Source organism: Amphiura filiformis, chromosome 18, assembly GCF_039555335.1.
Source record: "Amphiura filiformis chromosome 18, Afil_fr2py, whole genome shotgun sequence".
Lineage (NCBI taxonomy): Eukaryota > Metazoa > Echinodermata > Ophiuroidea > Amphilepidida > Amphiuridae > Amphiura > Amphiura filiformis.
Genome location: NC_092645.1, coordinates 48611010 through 48634439, shown reverse-complemented (window position 1 = coordinate 48634439; position 23430 = coordinate 48611010). Strand labels below are relative to the sequence as shown.

The 23430-nt window shown below is 37.2% G+C and overlaps 1 protein-coding gene across 2 annotated transcripts in view; it reads right to left on the bottom strand.

Annotated features, from left to right (window-relative positions):
- LOC140138757 (annexin A13-like) overlaps positions 1–18176 on the bottom strand; it is a 47344-nt gene extending 29168 nt beyond the window's left edge. Inside the window, exons 1-2 of one of the 2 annotated variants that reach the window (XM_072160521.1) lie at positions 17979–18176; positions 15719–15763 (exon numbers count right to left, since the gene is read on the bottom strand). In XM_072160521.1, coding sequence (XP_072016622.1) covers positions 15719–15763; positions 17979–17990 — 57 coding nt within the window. In that variant the 5' untranslated portion in view covers positions 17991–18176. The remainder of the gene's footprint in view (positions 1–15718; positions 15764–17978) is intronic. The other variant, XM_072160522.1, reaches the window with a different exon arrangement.
- Between the last annotated feature and the right edge of the window lie 5254 nt (positions 18177–23430).

The following is a 23430-nucleotide window of genomic DNA, read 5'->3' as shown; positions in this document are numbered from 1 at the left end:
ACCGGTGTCCTTCACCGCAATCATGGCGCAGTCCAGTCTATTCAATCAAATGTTGTCATCAACCTATTTGATCGTAGTGCATTTGCTATGTGTGTGAGAGACGAACTGTCGCGGTAGATTGCAGTCATGCTTTTGTTGAATGCATTTGAGTAGTCATATGCACAACATCTATAAAGAGATATGAATCACCCATTCACCCTTGGGTGCATCGAACCATGAAGCAATTCCTGGAGAGGGCAATCCCTCATTTGCATGTGACGCTTTCTTATTTAAATTAGCCATTGTGTTATTGCTTAATATTCATATGTTATGGGGAGCACTTTACACCACCAGGTTGGGCAAGTCATGAATAATTTAGCGTTGTGAAGCCAAATAAACTTATTATTTCCCAGGCTTGAAAAAAATTACAGGCAGAGGTGGGAATCGATCTCGGTACCTCCCGGTTAAAAAGCACAGTGCAAAACCACTAAGCCAGCTAAATATCAGTTGTGAGACGTGTAACATTAAATCAGTAATAAAAGAAGTAGATTCTTATTTTGGGCTCAAATTGTAGAAAAGGGGAAATATTTGTCTCTGCTCTAAAGAAAATAAAAATTGAGATCTTTAAACAAAATGTTACGGCTCTATTGAAAAAAAAAGAATGATATCAAAATAACTTTAAATTCATTTCACGAGGCGGCATTGTCACAGACGAACACTGTATAGGCTAAAACTAGATCCTCACCACTAGACGACGTCGTAGCACAGTGGTAGAGCATCAGACTGGTGATGCAAAGATTGTTGGTTCGAGTCCTCCTGTCAGCAATGTTTGTTTTTGTGAATGCAATGCTACGATAGGCCTACCATTTGTTCAAATTTTTCTTATTTATTTATTTATTTATTTATTTATTTGTTTATTTGTTTATTTATGTAAATAATTATGCATGTATTTATTTTGTTTAATCACTCACTCACACTCTTTAGAAAAACGGGCTCTTGGTCGATCAGTTCATTTATTCATTGTTTGATGGTTTGATATGATATGTCTATTGATCGAAATTGAATATCATATAATTTATTCATATTCATTGTTTGTGAATTGATTGATTAATTAACTGATTGATTGATATGTAGAGCCGGTGCAAGTGAGTGCGTGAAATGTTAGAGGTGAGTTACTTGAACAAGCCTTAATAATTATAATAAATAAATAAATAAATAAATAAATAAATAAATAAATAAATCGCTTTCCCCTCTCAGCCTGCCAAAAATATTGTGACCACCCCCCTGTTGGACATTCAAATTATTGGGATCCCAAATAATGATTAAGGGCTGGGGTATGAACGTTTGGACAGTATTTATTTTGGGACATTAGAGCACATCAGACATATCGAATTGCATTCTGAATACGAAGAATGTCCTTCTGATATCAAATAATTTTGATTTTTGAAATTCGCAATTTAATACACATTTTATGGCAAATCATTAAAATTGATATTTTTGATATTTAACAGTACTCGAAGTAAACTTTATAAATCTGATGATTTATACTTAAAGTGTATGTAGGTGGGATGAAAAGCCGACGATCAATTGAGAATTTTGACCTTTCGTATTGAATATATGGATTTTTTTTCCAAAAACACACACACAAAATAGGTCTTTTTGGGAAAAAAATCCATATCTTCAATATGAAAGGTCAAAATTTTCAATTGACCGTCGGCTTTTTCCTCCCAGCTACATACACTTTAAGAATATAGCATTAGATTTATATAATTTACTTCGAGGACTGTTATATATCAAAATTTGAAAAATATCAAATTTTTATAATTTGTCATAAAATTTGTATTATATTGTGATTTGCAAAAAATGAAAATTATTTGATATCAGAAAGACATGCTTCGTATTCAGAATGCAATTCGATAGGTCTGAGGTGCTCTCATGTCCCACAAAAAATATTGTCGAAACGCAATAAACGCTCATTCTAGATCCCTTAAATACATCAGATTTGTAGATGTAGGCCTACAGTTAAAAAACTTTTTTTTTAAAACTAAACCGATATTTTACTCATTATTGACCATGGTAGGCGAAACCGTCAATAGTGATTAAAGAATTTTTGTTCAAAATAAAATTTCCATATCATAAGCGTTTCCGGACCTTTACTATTATCCTCTCCCTCCCCCCAGGGGGGGGGGGTACTCACGTACAAGGTTTTCCACGAAAAATCCTTAGACATGGGTCTCCCTTTTAGATTTTCCGTGCTATGTCTTTTACTATTTTCAAGCTCAAATCCTTAGATATGGGTGCTTACTTTCCTGACAATCCTTAGATATGGGTAGGGGGCCTACCTATTTTCGGTAAAATCGTGACCCTTAGAAATGGTTATGGGTTCGGAAGCTCGGGCCGCACATCTCCGTCGAAAAATAATCCAAGTACCCGCCCCCCTGGTTATCCTAAGCCTTTTAAAGCGTTTTAAGGTCCAAATCGCACCCCTCTCACCCCAATTTTACCCGCCTCAGGACTCATGTGCCCCTGATAATCTCCTAAATTATTCAATTGTTTTTTCGATGGGCCTAAACTCCTGTAATATGCATGCACATATTAAATACAGCACCCCGGGATACAGCAAGCTACATTCAAATTATACATGCACGATGCAAGTGCTATTCCAGAAACGCTGCACATCAGTGACATCACTTAATTAATATTACTACCGGTAGTGAGTAGCAAGCTTCGAAGGTTGAAAGTGCGCCCGCTTTACTACCTGAGAGCAATCCGGTAGTGGCGCTTCAATTTATTACGTGTTGGGAAATCCACAAGATCAAATAAAACGGTGAGTGATGATTATTTACTTGTTTTTAAAAACAAACTTCTTAGGCCAGTAATAAACTACGTTCACGGCCGACAACTATAGTTTGAATGATATTTATTATCACACGAGGAAATAAAACAAACGAATATGGCGCCTCACGTGCTTCAGGTCAGGTCAGTGGTCAAAGGTTTTTTTTATCGCTAAATCGCCGGCTGAATTTCGTATCAAATTCAAGTGATACACTACCGTCGTATTATTGACACCAATTCCTAATTTCGACATTACTATTGCGAAAGGTTATTCCATTATCAAATTATTAGACTTTCTGTAAAAAACAAATCACTGGTGCCTGATGGGAAATACTAGTGCGCCATCACCGGATTGCTCCCTGCTCTGCTAGCTGGCGCACTTTCAAGCTTGCTACTCGCATTGAACAGGCAGAGTTCGCAAAACTAACGGCGTCGTTATTTGCCAACCCTAAAAGGGATCGAAATTAATTATTCATAACCGATCGATAACTGGCCTCATTTTCTAACTAGCAAACCAGCGGGATTTGTCATAGGTTTGCGTTGATAATAGAACAACCGTGAAGCTAGTGTCACCCCCTTGATCGAACCCACATTTGTATTGGTATGCAAATACGACTGGCTGCAATCAGTCCAGTTTAGATCATAGCATAGATGTTTTCCGGGCCTTTTTTAAACGAGTATTTCATTATACTAGGTGTATGTCATTTGTAATGTCAGTCTAAATAACGAAAAACAAGAGTTTGGTGTCGGATGGCGAAGCGAGTATGATTAGTAAAAACCTGAGTTTATACAGATTGTACGAATTTGAATCCACTGATGAGATTCTTGGACAATGTTCAAAATGTGCTATGATGATTTGATGATCGAAATACACGTTTCCTTTTTTGATTTCACATGAATTGAAGCAATGTTCGGACAATTTTCTTGTACATTAAATGTTATATTTTGACGCTATTATTAAAACCAAGGACATTTTGCTTTGACTCGATTGCAAAATTTGATTTATTTTGTATAGGTCGTATTAAAACACCAAATTGGCAAATCTGAGAAATCTATTCCTTTGGGATATTTTTGGAACCCGATACTAAACACCTCAAAAGAAATAAGTCCCCTCTGAACATGTCGTCATAATATTGTAAGGTTTCGTTTTGTACCAATAAAACTAACTTTGAAATAATTATATGACTGTTAACTAAGTGTTGTGTGAAATTGCGAGATTTCCCTGACTTCTGGGCTGAATGAGCCTAAATTGAAGGCAAAACTGCCCTTTTCAAAAGTCACAAAGTAGGCCTATGCTTGTCACAAAAGTTGATTCATGGATTGTTACTAATGGAAAACCCCATGTGTTTGAGTGCAGTTTAAAATCCTCACCAAGTGAACATTTACTGTAATGTTTATCGATTCTTGATCATTCAGCCATGCAAATCCGCTTGGTGCAGAGTTCAGCACAGTGAGTTGTAAGATGACCAGTTCCATTCCTTGTCCCAATACGCCTTGCAGTTAACAAGCATAGGCCTACTTTGTGACTTTTGGAAAGGGCAGTTTTTGTCTTCAATTTGGGTTCATTCAGCCATGAAGTCATAGACTTGTTTCAAGTCCTTTGGTGTCCATAGTTAGTGAATGTAAAATTCATGGAAGCTTTGCCACATCTTCCAAAAATTTATATTACTTTCCAAAGTTTTGAAGTTATCTATTCTTTCAAGATATTTATTTACCATCATAACTTTGTGAAAATGTATTTGACATTTGAATTAGGGCCTACTAGATTGTGAACTTTCTTTATACTTTTATACCCCAGGCATACTGTGCACTACAGGGGTAGTGTTTGACCAAAATACACACCATGCCCACAAGGTATACTTCCTCCCTAGCTCATGTTGCCAGTTTCGTCCTACACAAAAATTCTGACCTGACTAAAAATCTGAGGGAGTCCAGTACCAGTATATGATACTTTGACCATTGGTCCTAAAGAAGAGCATGAATAGAGAAAAAGTAAGGCGGAAGACTTGATCAAGGCTATGAAGTCATGGAAATCTCTCAATTTCACACACCACTTAGTTAACAGTCATATAATTATTTCAAAGTTAGTTTTATTGGTACAAAACGAAACCTTACAATGTTATGATGACATGTTCAGAGGGGACTTATTTCTTTTGAGGTGTTTAGTATCACTATGGACCACAAGAGCATCATCCCAATGGCATAGTCCAATAATCTCAATTACATAATCATAGTGCAAAATTTGACCTCAAGTTGCAGAGTATGAGTTTTTTGTTCATTCAATGAATGTAGAAATATATTGGGATTTAACACACTGTTTAAGAACTGTTCGCCTAATTGATAAGCATATTGTTGATCCTAGTGTATACACATACATGGAAGACACGACTTCGGGGCACTCCAACTTTGGAGGTGACGCGTATGTAGGGCTGTTAAGACCCCCTTTTCAGCATCGCTGTCACCCAAAGACCCCATATTTTTTACGAACACATGTTCTGTCACCCGAAGACCCCTTATTTTTTCATTTGATCTGTCACCCAAAGACCTTTACTTGTTCAATTTAACAGCAACTTTCATTTATCATTATCATTATCGATTTTCGAGGTTTCTGTTGCGCTGTTTTGACTCTCACCCAACGATTCCAGTTAAAAAAAAGTCATGTTCTCACCCAATGACCCCATATTTTTTACATTTTGCTCTCACCGAATGCCAAAAATCATGCTCTCACCCACTGACCCCATATTTTTTGTAGTTTGCTCTCACCGAATGCCCCTTAGTGCGAAAGTGCCAGCCCTACACCTATATCCATTTCAAATTGAAGTGCACCCCCCGGACACGACCTTATCCAAATAGTCTCCTCCGCAGCCAGTTTGGTTACGCTCCCTCCACACAACCAGTCTGCCAATGATCACGAACTGGTCCTTTTTGATTCGCTAACGGTTTTCTGCCGACGTCATCCAGCTTGACGTCAAACAAAGCTTTCAATTGGTCGATCGGCTAGACGGCTACTTTATTATTCATGAGCAAGTTTGACCCGCCATCTCGCGGCATTCTCGCCAGCTGACTGAGGTCAATCAAGTTCCCGTATGTACAGCTCTACGGCTATATCGTGTAGCTAATCAGAAACGGCGTTATAAGTGGCAATTGGCAGACTGTTTGTGTGGAGGGAGCGGAACCAAACTGGCTGCTGTGGAGACTATTATCCAAAGGGCTTGTAGACTTCAATGGAGTCGCCCATTCAGGTAAAGCAATTTGAAATACATACTCCCTCTGCCCGGGGGCACTCCCACTTTGGAGGTGACGCGTATGTAGGGTTGTTAAGACCCCCTTTTCCAGCACCGCTGTCACCCTAAGACCCCATATTTGTTATGAGCACATGCTCTTGTCACCAAAAGACCCCAATAGCTGTCATTTCGATCTGGCACCCAAATACCCTTATATTTTCATTTGATCACCAACAAGTCATGTATCGCTGATTTTGTTACATTTTGCTCTCACCGAAAGCCAAACACATGCTCTCACCCAATGACCCCATATTTTGTATATTTTGCTCTCACCGAATGTCGCTTACTGCGAAAGTGCCAGCCCTACACCTATATCCATTTCATATTGAAGTGCCCCCAGGTCCCTGTGCAAAAGAATAATATCTTCAATGGGGTTCTGGATATCAAATGGAACAGCCCAATACGCATTCCGCATGGTGCGCTGCCACGGCCAAATCAATAAATTGCTGACACACTCTATACGCTGGCGAAGTTACGTAATTAATCGGATTAACTACCATAGCAATAGGTACAAACAATTTTGAATATACCGCGCTGCACTACAAGCAGGTTGCACTCATCACCTGTCGTCAATCATATCGTTATGAATACGGCAGACGGCCGAATCCGGATTCGTCTTTTGGTAAATTTATTTTACGAATGCATTACATTTGAATTAGAGAACAAGGGATCAATGTTGTACATGATAGAGGGCAGCATATCATTTTTTTAACGGAGACCAGATGATAACAGCATAATAAGTAATCAAAAGAGGGCGGCATACAAGGTTAGTTGACGGTGCATCACAGTACGGTCACCGACGGCAACCGTTAAAAAATCGATATGCTGCCCTCTATAGATATAGCATTGATCCCTTGTTCTCGAATTCAAATGTAATGCATGTTTAAAATGAATTTACCAAAAGCCGAATCTGGATTCGGCCGTCTGCCGTATTCATAACGAATTATAATAGATTGAATACAATACCGCTCTTTACAAAGAGACTAATCTTACAGGTGCAAGTGATTAGCATTTCTTTGACATCTATGGTTAATGCAGAGGTACTGCATGAACGTAGTAGTGCAGCGCGATATAATCAAATTGTTTGTACCTATTGCTATGGTAGTTAATCCGATTATTACGTAACTTCGCCAGCGTATTCGCCGTCGAAGTGACGTAATAATCGGATTAACTACCATAGCAATAGATAAATTCAATTTTTGAATAAATCACCCTACACTACAAGTAGCTTACAGGTGCGAGTGATCAACATTTCTTTGACATATAATTATGGTTCAATGCATATTCCAAAATTGTATTTATCTATTGCTATGGTACTTTTCATGTGTTATCAATATTTTATTGACTAATTTAACTGGGTAATTTTAGACATAGCTTGACTCACCCATGTGAGTCAAGGCTGGACTCATCTTTGTTAGTCACATTGACGCTATGTCTAAAATGACCCAGTTGAGTGAGTCAATAAAACGTTTTACTGACTCACTTAACTGGGACATTTTAGACATAGGGCTGGACACGTGTTTATGAGTCACTGTGACTCGGATTTGGGTTTCAGTGCCTATATGCACCTAATGCTATAGCTATTTTGGCATTGTTCTGATGATTACAACACTTAATATGCAGCAAAAAGTGAAGTTTATAGTTGTTTGCAGTAATCACATATGTTTGATCCCTACATGATCTTGAACTCAAAATCGGTTACCCATAGGCACCAGCTAATGTCAATGCTTATGTGTCCGTCACATCTCTGTGCCATGTAATATGTAGGAAAAGAAGCATTTTGAAGCTGTTTGTTATGTACCGGAAATACACCCTTAATGACCTTTGACCCCAAACCTATGTTTACCCTATAGGCCCCGGCTAGCTATAGCCAAATCTCATTACTGTGCCATGGAACATGTGAGAAGAAGCATTTTTGGTAAAATTACTCAACCGTGATGTTTTACCCCAATTGGGTCATGCCAAATGCAACGGCTGGGGCAGTGAAGCTTTTGCCCAAGTTTGGAAGTTTGGTTATAACTGGTCCAAAAATTAAAGATCTACAGTATATTATATATATCAAATGTTGACATATGAAAATGGGCGGAATGGACCAATGTAGTACCAGAATTCATGGGGTGGGGTGTCAGGGTGGCACCAAACATGTTTAGGGGCACTTCACCTGATCAGGTGCCACAAAACGTTTACCGGCAATATTCAAATGGGATTTTCTAAATTTTTAAATAGATTGTGGGCACATGGGCACATGCCCCTGTGACGCTACGGTACTGCAATAAACAAACGAAAAAAGAAAAGAAAAGGAGAATAATACAGTATAAGTGAATTACACAGGGGCAGAAATAAAGGACTAGTGGCAAATGGTGGTCATAGACCACAAACCTAGCTGGGACTTCATTACTCGTTGACTGCCGATAAAACGCCCAATAAAGACTTAGTCACCGGACCGCGCCGGCCAGTTAAAGTACATGCCCTATCACACCACTCCACACCATACATAAATTCTCCCAGTCACATTTCTAAAAAAAAAAAAAAAAAAATTCAAATTTTAATTTACTTCTTTTAAAGTTTGGCAGAGGCGGGGTTCGAACTCACGGCGCAACGCTTAGTACTCTATGAGCCTAGCGCCTTAGACCACTAGGCCACTTGTCTTCTTGTTATTCATCTGAAACTTATTTAAAAATATAATCGCAACTTCAACATAGGCCTACCACGTGACAAGCAAAGGCAGAAAACGTATTATATTTTGGAATTTTATCTGCTTAAAACATTAATGTGTATTATAATAGAGCTACCATTATTTATATTGTTGAATTCTCAAGCGCATAGAGACAATTAATACGAGCGTCCTATGATACATACACAATACATAAAATCGATTTTGATCTTCGGCATTACTCGGTGACCTCCGATAAAACGCCCAATAACGCCGGTCAGTTAAAAAAAATGCTTAAGTACATGCCCTATTGAGATAAGCAATCCTTTTGTGATATGTCCATTCATCCATATAATAATAGCAATCAGATTTTTGGATGGATGTTTTACACAGTGATTGGAGAAGAAGCTATGTAAATAATCAAAAGTACATGTCTACAAATTGACAAGGACAACTCCTTTTGTCAAAATTGTTTTCACCTATTGCTCAGTATGTTAATTAATCCGATTAATTACGTAATTTCGCCAGCGTATGATATATCAGTACTAATATGTAGGCCCAAGGAGGTTAGATATAGAAAGAAGAGGAAATAGATTACGTATCGCATATTGGTCCTTTGTGCCTATTAGAGTTTCCGCCAAGGGAGGAAGAAAAAAGGAAGGAGGGGGGGAGGAGGAGAGGGAGACCGATGGAGTCACAGGGCTCTAAATTACATAGGCGTAGATCGGGGGGGAGGGGGGGATAAATGCCACAATATTTTGCCAGGGGGCTGGTCAATATAATCACCCCCCCCCCCAATATTGACGCCTGTATTGGTTTGTGTCGAAATTAACCTCATATTTGGCCATTTTATAGCCACAAAATGCCATTTTTTTTTTTTTTTTCGAATTTATTCCACTTTTGTCCCATATTTCACCAGTTTAGTTTCAATAGGCCTATGCTAAAATTTTCGCGCGCATTTGTACCATAAGGTTCACTGTACTGGGTACTTAAAATCCTAACCTAACCTAAACATAACTTTAACCCTTAGATTGGAGCTCTACTAGAAGTAAAAATATAGATAGTGAACGAATTTAGGATTTCTATATCTATGTGAGAATGATACAATAGAGGCCCTGCATGAAATTATTGATTGGCTCCAAACAAAGGTTTTCAACCGGTGTCCTTCACCGTAGTTATGGCGGAGTGCAGTCCATTCAATCAAATGTTGTCATCAACCTATTTGATCGTAGTGCAGGATTATGTGTGTGAGACGAACTGTCACGGTAGATTGCAATCATGCTTTTGTTGAATGCATTTGAGTAGTCCGCCATATTTACGGGATGATACGTCGCATGCAAGGCCTCTATATGACATGATGAACATAGTCATTGATGCATCAGTTTTAAAATAGACTAGGCGGTTACCCATATTTGGCGGTTCTCGGCTGGGCACGATTACCAGGCTGATGGTGACATGCCCATATGACAATTTTACTAATTTGACCTCAGATGACCCCAGGGTGACATTGGATGACCCCAAAATGACCTAAACTTATAACTCTAAATGTTGACTGTACCTACCAAGTTTCATGCCCATATATGAGCTTTTACTAATTTGACCTCAGATGACCCGTGGTGACCTTGGATGACCCCAAAATGACCTTCAAAAATGCTGCTTTAAATGTTGACTGTACCTACCAAGTTTCATGCCCATACGACACTTTTTAGTAATTTGACCTTAGATGACCCCTGGGAGGGGACCCCGTGGTCAGATGACTTAACGAACATAAACATCTTCTTGCCAGCACAGAACTATACCCACCCACCGAGTTTGAGCCCCGTACGACCTAGTTTCATGCCCATGTGACAGTTTTTAGTCATTTGACCTCAAATGACCCCTGGGAGGGGGGCCCCGTGGTCGGATGACTTAACGAACATAGACATCTTCTTGCCAGGACAGAACTACACCCACCCACCGAGTTTGAGCCCCGTAGGACCTAGTTTCATGCCCATATGACAGTTTTTAGTCATTTGACCTCACATGACCCCTGGGAGGGAGCCCCGGGGTCGGACGACTTAACGAACATAAACATCTTCTTGCCAGGACAGAACTACACCCACCCACCGAGTTTGAGTCCCGTACGACCTAGTTTCATGCCCATATGACAGTTTTTAGTCATTTGACCTCAAATGACCCCTGGGAGGGGGCCCCGGGGTCGGATGACTTAACGAACATAAACATCTTCTTGCCTGAGGACAGAACTACACCCACCCACCGAGTTTGAGTCCCGAACGACCTAGTTTCATGCCCATATGACAGTTTTTAGTCATTTGACCTCAAATGACCCCTGGGAGGGGGCCCCGGGGTCGGATGACTTAACGAACATAAACTTCTTCTTGCCAGGACAGAACTACACCCACCCACCGAGTTTGAGCCTCGTACGACCTAGTTTCATGCCCATATGACAGTCTTTAGTCATTTGACCTCAAATGACCCCTGGGAGGGGGGGGGGGCGGGGTCGGATGACTTAACGAACATAAACTTCTTCTTGCCAGGACAGAGCTACACCCACCCACCGAGTTTGAGCCCCGTACGACCTACGACGGCCTCACATTAGCAGTCACAGACAAAACCTAAATCTACAGAATATATCCATTACTCGTCGATACTCGAAAGAGCTCAAAATAAATAACTTAGAAAATTTTCTTGATGTCCTTTAACATGTTTTCATAGTTAACCATCGTTAGCCATGGAAATCTATCATGAGAACTGACCGGTGACTAAGTCCGATTTATTGGGACGTTTATCGGCAGTCAACGAGTAATGTGCTGGTGTTGTGGAGGTATCTGACACCTGCAAATGTTCCAAAATGTTCCCCTGGTCATGAGGTTTGTTGTCACCGAGTTTGAGTCCCGTACTCCTTACAGATGTCCAGAAAATGCAATTTTTAGATTTGACCCCAGATGACCTTTGACATGACCCCTGCAAAATGTTCCAAAATGTTCCCTGGTCATCTAGTCTGTTTGAGCCCCATACCCCTTACATATATCTAGAAAATGAAATTATAAGATTTGACCCAAGATAACCTTTGACCCCTGCAAAGTGTTCCAAAATGTTCCCCTAGTCATTAATTTTGTTGTCAGCAAGTTTGAGCCCTGTACCCCTTACAGATGTCCAGGAAATGCGTTTCTAAAATTTGACCTCTGCATGACCTTTAACCTGACCCCTGCAAAATGTGCCCCTGGTCATGAGATTTGTTGTCACCGAGTTTGAGCCCCATACCCCTTACAGATGTCCAGATCATGCAATTGTAAGATTTAGCCCCTTAATCACCTTTGACCCCAATTCTGTATACAAGTTATAGGCGTATGGTATAGCCGATGCCATATATGCAAATGACATCATTGTACTATAATTATAATATATATGTAGCATTAGTAGCATTTTGAAGGTATTTGGTTAAATACCGGAAATTCCCCCTTAATGACCTTTGACCCCAATTCTGTTTAGACCCTATGGGCACTGGATATAGCCGATACATATGTGCAAGTTACGTAATTGTAGGGTGTAACATGTAGGAGGAGGAGCATTTTAAAGTTTGTTGCCAGAAGAAGAAAGAAGAATCGGATAGAAAAACAGTACCTAGCTCGGGGGTTGTAAACCCCCCAGCTAGGTAAAAAAGGGCTAACACAATAGACTTATTAGTACATAAAGTGTTCATACAATATTTAAATGTTTGCAAAATAACATTTTACAAAATTGCTTTTCCTACAGTATCGTGACCTTTACATTCCCTGGTATTTTAATAAAATTTTATCAAAATGTTTTAACCAAAACACGTGATCATGTTTTAAAAATATTTTGATGTTTGCTGAATAGTATCCATAAGCAAAACACTCTGACAGCTGTTTAACACAACGAAAAAGCAAGGCGAAAAATGGCGTTGCATGAACTTCTGTCCCCCGTCCAAAAAAAAAATTCAACGGCAAATTTGCCGTAACACGACTCGATCTTGCCTAAAACGCCTCTTCGCAAGCTGATTTTTGGACGGCATTTTCCACACAGAAATGAATAGGTAATCTTCCCGTTCGAATTCGCGTCGAAAAAAAATCGAAATTTACTCACCTCTTCTGGTCTATACTAGGTCAAATTGTAACCCCAAAATGGATTTTATTACATGTCGGACTCTACTTGCTCTATTAAGATACTTTGATTCGCTTCATAATAAGACAAACATAACATTTTTCTGCATTTTATAATGCGTCTTTTTGTCATTTTGGAACGTCATTTTTTGCTACCAACCGCAACGTAATCGCCTTACGGTAATTCCACGATTGACCAATTCACAATAGATTTCACCCTCTAGAGGGCACACTAACCTATTTTTGACTAATGTAGTTTGCCGTTCCCGTTCCCGTTTCACGTTTCACGTAAATTTCGCAATCTCTCTAATTACATTATACAGCCGAGACACTGAAATGAATACCCGGGATCGATACACGTAAATGTGCTATGCACGATTGATATTCAGACGATAAATCTTTGGATACCGGGGTAGAAAATGATGAATATCTCCCGTAAATGATTTCGTATAAAGAAACCAGATCTGGTTCCTTGCACGTGAACATATATGTTCAACGGATATGACAGTCGTTAGCTTGCGTCTTGAGAAAGAAGCGTGCGTCTTGAACTCATAAACTGACCAAAATATTATGATTTTCTGATGTGAGCACTCACTCACATGGCGTATACATGTTCACCCCCACACAGAGGTCACACACACCCCAGTGTGAGCACCCCCTCACATGGCGTATACAAGCTCACTTACACACTAGAGAAGTCAATTACCGAGGTATTGACAGTAACCTTAGTCGGGATGTCCCTCGGCTCATTATGCGTCTTAAAGGTCGGAACAAAATGGCCATGCGTGGCTGTGGATTCAACCTACCATGGCGATTTCTGCCATGAAGATACCGGGTCGATGACACTGTGTGGCACACTTGCCATATAATTATACTGTTGACCTGTGTGTTCTTGTGAACTAATGAAGCTAATTATAGATTGCTTATTGCCTTGGTTACCCAAAGGATAACCGGAAGAGCCGATCTTGGTTGCGATGGTTGATTGTAGTTAAGGGTTTGCGCTTTCTAGCTGCAAGTTCCTGAATACTACTAAATTGTTTATATTGTGTGTCTTGGCCCACAGTGGTCATTGAATACATTTAAAGTATGCCGAGGCTTGCTAAACAATCATGAATTTAGCTTTATAGTCGACTACGTTTGATTGTGCCTTGACCTCATGAAATTCAGCAAAATCAGGGTTGGTGCTTTAAAATAAATCTAAAAAGGTGTAATGTCTAATAAATGATATTTTATTTTGAATGAGAAATTGAATTAATAATCAAGTAAATACATAAATGTTTTGAAAACGTTATAAACAGCTTATAAGCATGATTTGGTTTTGATCAAAACGTTTTAATAACATTCCAATGTTATATATAGGCCATGAATACGGGTTTTTTTTAAACGTTTTAAATGAAAAAAACACTACAACCTTTAAATAATGTAAAATATTTTTGGCAAACACGTTTGCAAAAAAAAACACCACTTAAATAACATTATGTAAGTATATAAGATGTATACCTTTTACACCATTTATATAACATGGCATTTAAACGTTGTCTCCAACGTTTTGTGTTGTCATAACCTGACTGATTTCTTGAAGCCAAAAAGCATAATTAGTTTGCTAAAACGATCAATAAAATCTTAGGCCTAATATTAAAAATAAGATATTGTGATCTATTGTATCAAATGCCTTTGATATGTCAAGATACACACCAATTGTGGTTTAATGATCACCTGCTGCATTAAAACAGTATTTCAGTCGCACAACGTTGTAAATGGGAATTATTTTAGTTACCTTTAATTGACTAGGAACATTTCCAGCCATTAAATATGGCAAAGACAATTTAAAGATTTCTGTGAAATGATGACAACCAATTTCATTCACCACATTACATCCATGGAATAACGTTTTATCGGTTATGAGACATCTAACATTTGTAATTGTTCCATGGTTCGTAACAGGTTATTTTTTACAAACTAAAACTGTTTAAAGTTTGTGTGCAGCACAGCTATTATTAACTGTTAAATTATTACAACCAATGCAACCAGTTTGGGCATACGCCCAGCAGCACATTTCTGTAAATTTCCTTTTTATTTGGTTCTAAATCACAGCCAATGTCAAATGTGTCCAAAGTAAACATTCTGTCAAATAGTATTGTAATTAGCGAAATTTATTTAAAATATCGACCTCGAACAGCGAACTTGATTGAAAATGGGTGATATGAAGACCTTATAGTTAAACTGTTTTGAAACTAGTGATATCTAACCTTGGTGATACCGAGCCTTAGATAGCAGATCTAAGTTACATACCGCTTGAAACTCTGCTGTTGCTCTCAAAAAATTGCAATAACTTTAACATAATATTGTACACGATCTGATACACCTACTCAGACCAAACACAGATGGTCATAAACAGGAAATTTTGAAAATTGGGTTATTACAATTACCATGATCACTAACTTGTTTATAGTTAATAGTACCTATACTTAATTATTGATGTTAAATATCTAAGCAATGTAAGCAGTGCCAAATCTCTACTATATTTACTATGACCTTTTATTTGTCAATTTTTCATGTTTAAGATTGTTTTTTTGATCCTTTGCCTAAATAATTTCATTATTGCCCAATTTGGTCTGATTTTACTATATCGTGTCAAATAATATAACATAGCAGAAACTGATACTACGTTTGAATACGAGTTAGCAGATGCTTTAAAACAAACTAATGGCACCCCTATAACAAATTAACAATTTTTCATTTAGCGACTCCCACCAAACCCCAGGATCCGTCCCTGAGACCCACATGTGCCCGATCATTTTAACTTAATCATGATGAAGGGCAAAGCTTTGGTTGATACTTACTGCAAGTTCCAATGCTGCTCTTGCCAAGCGGTACTTGATAATGAACTGTAAATAAAGATAACAATAAAAGTTTAATTAAGCAAACATTATTAATTTACTTAAACATGTGTAATGCTCTTACGATGTGTATATGCTAATGATAGATCGTAAATATAAACCAGGGTAAATATTAACTCGTGTGTATACTCATCCCGGGATAATATAAAGCGTGTCTGTTCCGGAGTTCAAGAGTTTAATCAGTCGATGTGAATTTTACCTACTGACCTGCATGTAAATTAACGTTATTTTTCAGTGTGATGAGTGTCGCCCCACCCACCCACTCTCTCCGGAGGTGAATCTACAATAGCAGCTATTGTATTGCGTAAACCAACATACTGTTGTGCAAGACCAAAACATAAATCGGTAAGGAATATGCCTATCGTGTTGTTAGAGTTCACACGCAATAAAGAATTACAACAATTAATTAAAGGGGCATTTCGTGATCCACAGCCTCATCCCCTCACTTTTCCCCAAAAAAGGTTGAGATTTTTACACCACTGGATACCTCTGGCTACATAATGTTTATGTACCAAATATTTCTTGCAAATAAATTCGTTTAGCAAAAATATCGCCAAATTTGAATTTCGTTCTGGTGCACCAGAACGAAATTACAACACATTGTGTATGGAGCAGTGTAATACACATAATCATGCATAACTCGCAAACGCAAAATCGGAATCAACTGAAATTTTGGAAATAAGCTTTTTTCGTGGATATCTACTGAAAAATGTCATAAAAGAGGATGCTAGGATCACGAAATCCTCCTTTAAGACATTCTGATGTATGTGTATATGTATTTGTATTATTGTGCATTGACTGATGTGGACAAAAAATGGAAAATAAAATATGAATAATAAAAAAGAAAGAATTACAACCCATGTACGTACGTAGGCTACTTTCATATTATTTTTAATCTGAAAAAACGGAAATGCTACACTCGTGTGTTAACCACATGCATTGTCATGATATTATTCTTATAATAAGTGACACAGTGACATGTTTAAATTGCTTGAAAAAAGATGATGGAATAATATACATGTTTGTACATCCGCCTTTACCAGTAACATATTTACAATGATGTTTCTGTTGAGTGCGTATGCCTTTCGTCTCTTACACATAAACAAAACACTCATTTAGAGGCAGATAGATTTCAACTACTAGGCCTATTTAACTTGATAAGAATAATATTATATAGCAATTTTACTCCCCATTCCAGAAAAATACAGCACCAATATTTGTTGATTAAAAATTATTATCCTGTTTTGCCAAATAAAATATAGTTAATCCTAATCCTTTAGTTAGTTCTAACTGGCAATACAAGTCAAATTTTAATATTTCTGCAATTTGAGGGAAAATGGTCCAAAGACATGCAATTTTCCATGTTTTCTTACAATTGTAGTCTCAAAATTGTAAGACTTGGTGCAAGTCTAAGCATTCAAAATCTTGAGTATAGGGTAAGAGTTAGCTCATAATTTTAATATTATATGTCATTTTTGCAAAAATTATAATGCATAACATGAACTTAGTCTTTGTTCAAGTCTTTGGGCTTGCTTGTCACAGAAAACGTAAAAGGTCGAAAAACGCCTTAAAAATGCATGTTTTTGGCCCTTAGGTCTATTTCCAAAAATTGACCAAATATTAAAATTTTCCTTTAGGACTAACTAAAGGTTTAGGATATAGCTATGTTTCATTTGGCAAAATAGGATAGTATCTTTTTAATAATAAAAAAATACTGGAATTGGGAGTAGGCATTTTACCACTGTTTACGCTTGAAACCCATTTTTCTCTGAATTAATAGACATGGAACGCGTTTTTGATCTTATGAACATGGTGCGTAAAAAGAATTTAAACGAAGGATTTTCAAATTTATTCTAAAGATTTGTGTAAACACATAAAAATAATGTTAATCTACATCCAATGCACAAACATTTCACTCGCTGCGATATTTGATTACTGAGAAAACTCTGTTTTAGAGAACTTTATACGTCTTTTATACGTTTTTTACGTTTCTTTGTGTAACCTTAAATAGGCTAAAGATTAATTCCACAATTAAAACTGACACGCCTTGCACGGTACAATGGTGAAATAGATTATACCATACATGTCAAATTCATAACGTAAAATTGTTGTAGAATAGAACGAAATAAATCTTCTATTGTCGATCAAAAAGTGAATTTCAAATCTAAAATGATTATGTTAAAATAATGCATATTCAACTTACTTCTGCTGCCATTTTTCTTGATGTTTTTGCTCTTCCTAGTCACAAATCAAAGTGATTTTCAGCAGACGATACTCGTGTCCGTGATGTGTAGGCGATGCCGATAGATGGTAAAAGGCTGACCGAAACCAGTCTGGTGTGGCTGTGGCTTTTTAGATATTCGTCAATGATTAAAATAAGAGTACAAAGGGCACTGTGTTTTGTCAATATTAGGAAATGGTTAGGGAAGAAAAGTAGTACACCTACATTGATACACGTGAAATTAAAATGATTTTTTATACAGGATCACGAGGTCTACGTTTTCTTAAAGGCTAGATACACGTGTGTGTTTAGAACTATAGCATGATCATCAGATGTTTTTGTTTTTTTTTTTTGATGAGTTAAGGTATCTAGAATGAGCGTTTATTGCGTTTCGACAGTATTTTTTGTGGGACATGAGAGCACCTCAGACCTATCGAATTACATTCTGAATACGAAGCATGTCTTTCTGATATCAAATAATTTTCATTTTTTGAAAATCACAATATAATACAAATTTTATGACAAATTATAAAAAATGATATTTTTCAAATTTTTGATATATAAAAGTCCTCGAAGTAAATTATATAAATCTAATGATATATTCTTAAAGTGTATGTAGCTGGGAGGAAAAGCCGACATTTCATATTGAAGATATGGATTTTTTCCCCAAAAGACCTAATTGTTTTTGGTGTTTTGGAAAAAAAAATCCATATCTTCAATACGAAAGGTCAACATTTTCAATTGATTGTCGGCTTTTCATCCCACCTACATACTCTTTAAGTACAAATCATCAGATTTATAAAGTTTACTTCGAGTACTGTTAAATATCAAAATATCAATTTTAATGATTTGCCATAAAATGTGTATTAAATTGCGAATTTCAAAAATCAAAATTATTTGATATCAGAAAGACATTCTCCGTATTAAGAATGCAATTCGATATGTCTGATGTGCTCTAATGTCCTAAAATAAATACTGTCTAAACCTTCATACCCCAGCCCTTAATGCACTTTAGCAGTGGCGGCACCAGGTTTTTTTTCAGAATGGCATGGGGCGGAAAAGCGGAAATTTACGTAATTTGGGGTTTTTGCCTCAAAACTGGGGGGGGACAAGAAAAATATTGGGTGAATGCCCCCTTGCCCCCCGTATATGAATTGTCACTGAACACAACAAAATGTTCCTCTTGCAAAATCATTTCAAATAAAGAATAGTTTGCACCATCTATGATGTTTTGTTATATGTGACGTGTCATGTCAAAAGGAGACACTTTTGGGCAGGTTATCAATTTTGAGGTTTTTACATATCTTAAATATAGAGATATTTTGCTCCACAATGCCGTTTTCCCCAATGAAATCGGGCATTCCTAAGCGAAGATATTGAGTTCGTAAGTTATGATATTATAACATTGGAAATTGAGATATCGACCTTTAAAAATATTATTGACAATGTTGAGAGTATAGGAATTACCTTGAAAAATGTCTCAAAAATACAAGATTCCTGTTATATTCCGGTCTGAAACTATCAGACAACATTGTTAACAATAATATCATCACAAATTCGCAACAATCCCACATTGTGAAAAAATCATCCCCGGGCAGATTTTTGGCTATTTCTCCATTTACGATCCTGCCCAAAAGTGTCTCCTTTTGACATGACACGTCACATAATATTAAACAGCGAAATAATTATGTCAAGGTCAAAGCCGATTTTTTTGACAGAAAGCACCTATAATATGCATTCCAACTCTTTATATGGGATTTGGCTCGTACGGCCATAAATTTACATGTATGTAGGGTGTACAATAGCAAACATAATGGACATTTTTGGCTACAAAACGATTTTCTTATAAACCGTCTGCATAGTTTCCACCTTGATACATCTGAGCACAAAATTTCGTCCAAGAGCTCCCAAGCAAGCAGTGAGTTGTATCTACACAGTCTTTGATTACACTACACGGTTGAGTGCATAGCATCAAAAGAGCTGTGTGAGCTTCTAGCTGGTGACTACAGTGGGAAATAGACATCTGTGATTGGTTTTTGCAATGAATCTAGTATATAGACAATATAAGTGTGCTCTTTCACTTAATGATATAAAATTTGATAAAATATTTTAAGGATCACTCGGGGTTTTGACTTTTAAAATCCACATTTTGGTCAAAAAATTTCCCCAAATTGTGCGTGAATATGTTGTTTTAACAAATTTAGCACATTCGCCTTGCTTATTATAAACATTGAATTATGATTCAATTATGATTGAGGATGTTTTAATGCAATTCAATCCTACTCAGACCTAGTACAGCTCAACTTACCGTACTTTGCCTAACCAGACAGTCCATGCCAAAATTGTTACTACACCTTTACATTTCATCGAATCTCTTTTTGATGTCTGTCATTTTGAACATCACACTTGAAAGATTTATGCTATGTAGAAACTTTATTTTGCAATTTCATAATTTGCATATTATTAGCATATTTGCAAGAAAAAACATGAAAATCAATAAATACCTATATTTTTCACAATTTCAATATTTTATTAGAAATTAAGCATGTAGGCTGTTTGTTATGACTTGATGAATGAAGCTGTTAAAACAGATTTTGATATGTTTGCTTATTTTTCCTTTTTTGCCCCAAAATGTGTAAAAATCAAAAATTTTTGGATGACCTATATTTTCTTTGAATATTTATAAAATTTCTTAATTTAGGTATAATACAGTGCAGAAAGAGATGTCAAAAAAATCTGTTAAACAGATTTCCAATAAATTGTTCCATTTTCCATTTTGGGTTAAATACTCAATTTTCATGCGCGGGATATTTGAAACATAAAATGAAAACATGTCCATTGCACTTTTTCCTCGAGATGTACTATAATATCAAGGTTACGGATATATTATAATCCTTCTTATCTTCACTGATCCATCAGATACCTATTGTTATGAATGATCAATGAAAAGGTTCAGAACTGGGCTACTAATGGTCTGTCAAGTATCTATAGTTATTTTCATGACTGTGTCAACTCAAAAATCATGCAAGGTCGAATGTAGGAAAAGTACGATCAGTTGAGCTGTATGTCTGAACTTACCCTGTATTTACTATGTTGCATTAGTCAAACAGGTTAATTTCCAAAAAAATTGTGTTGACCATAATATATAGACGACGTTTTCACCATATACCACTATGATCTGTAGTTTAGGAATAGTTAAACAATTACAGCATATCTCCCCAATTTTGAGAAATCTGCCACTGAAATGTAAACATTTAAAGGTTTTTTTGACCACCCTGTATAAATAGTAAAGACCGCATTCAAATTATTTGCAATAATAGTCTGTAACAACAAGGTTACAATTGGTTTATCAGTTGGATTTGATGATAAAGAATGTTGTCTGATTGCTGATAATAACAGAGGTAAAACAAATACAAATTACATCAGCTGATATTAATAAGTTACTATGCTCATGTTTGTGAAACTGACGTCACATGTGTGGAGTTTGGACATCTGACGTATTCACTTATTAATTAGTATTCGAACCCGGGGGGGGGCACTTCAATATGAAATGGATATAGGTGTAGGGCTGGCACTTTCGCACTAAGGGGCATTCGGTGAGAGCAAAATGTAAAAAATATGGGGTCATTGGGTGAGAGCATGATTTTTGGCATTCGGTGAGAGCAAAATGTGAAAAATATGGGGTCATTGGGTGAGAACATGACCTTTTTTAAATGGAATCTTTGGGTGAGAGCCGAAAAAGCGCCACAGAAACGTAGACAATTGAGTATTTAGTTCTAAATGGCTTCAAATTTCCTTGTTTTTTCAAAATAAGTAACAAAATCCATGATAAATGAAAGTTGCTGTTCAAATTGGACTTGCAAGGGTCTTTGGGTGACAGATCAAATAGAAAAAAGGGGGTCTTTGGGTGACAGAGCATGGACAGAGCATGTGTTCGTAAAAAAATATGGGGTCTTTGGGTGACAGCGATGCTGAAAAAGGGGGTCTTAACAGCCCCACATACGCGTCACCTCCAAAGTTGGAGTGCCCCCCCGGGATTCGAACTTGATGTAAACATGGCTAAGGTAACTCTCTCTCTCACTCTCTCTCTTCCCCCCTCTCTCTCTCTCTCTCTCTCTCTCTCCCCTCTCTCTATCTCAACCTTGAAGTGAATTGACGCATGCGTTATGTAATCGCTCATTTCTTCGCAATCAGTCGACCGACTCCGGTAAAATTGACGTATAGAATGCAGAATAAGATTTTTGGATTCTGGTGTCTATTTCTCGACTTACGTCCAAATTCATTCGCATTCATTTTTTCTGGGACACCCTGTATGCCTATTTGAATCAATTCAGATCAATGTAGGTAATGGTCTAATATTGGGGTGGGGGTGTGGGGGTGGGGGGTGTATGACGTAATTGTACAATTAATCAGATACAAACTATAGGCCTATAGCTTATTAATTATCCCAATCTATTTGCAAATTAGTAGGCGGCGACAATGGGCTATTCCAGATAAAGTATGCACACCCCCCATAGAGGATATGGAAACTTGATGCTCTAAAAATCTGGAAATCCTCATACTAAGAGCAAGAAAAGTCTGGAAATCCAGGTAGCAAGTGTGTTCAAGGGGGTTGAGGAATAAGATTTTGATCAGGAAAAAAACTGGATTTCCATTAGCCATCCCAAAAAATTTCTGGAATTCCAGGAGTGAGGAACAAAAAACCCCTGGAAATCCAGGTAACATTATTGTATTCAAGGGGGTTGAGGAATAAGATTTTGATCGAAAAAAAATCTGGATTTCCATTACTGGCATTAGTCATCGCCAAAGATTTCTGGAAATCCAGTAGTGAGGTTAAAAAAATCTGGAATTCCTAAATGAAAGACAAAAGGGCATACAGAAATAGTATGACTAAATGGAATTCCAATATAAGCCATAGAGGAATTATGTTTAAGATGACCAGAAAACTTGGAAAGCGTTATAAAATGGGGGGGGGGGCAGAACATCTGTAATTCCATAGGACATAGCTGAAAATTGTTAAAAAATAGTCCTGATTTCAGTGCGTATGAATGTGTATCTGATCTGACCCCAAATAAAACAAATTAACGAAATAGCCACCAAAATATAATATCAATTTCCTGGATTTGTAAGCAATTTTGTACTGAAATTTAGCTAATTTTGCATCAAAAAATGTTCCAATTTTTTTATTGTAAAAATTGAGCCAATATTCCCAGTTTTGAGCAAATTCTGAAATGATATCCCTTTTGTAAATGAAAGCAAGTTCATTGAAAGCAAACACTATATAGGAGCAAAGAAGATGGTATAGGAGTGATGATGAGTTGCAAGACCTATTTTACCACTGACCTTTTAACAAGTTCAACAAAAGTAAATACTATTATGTAATTGTTCATGGTACATGGCACACACACAAAGGGAAAATCAATATTGTATTTCT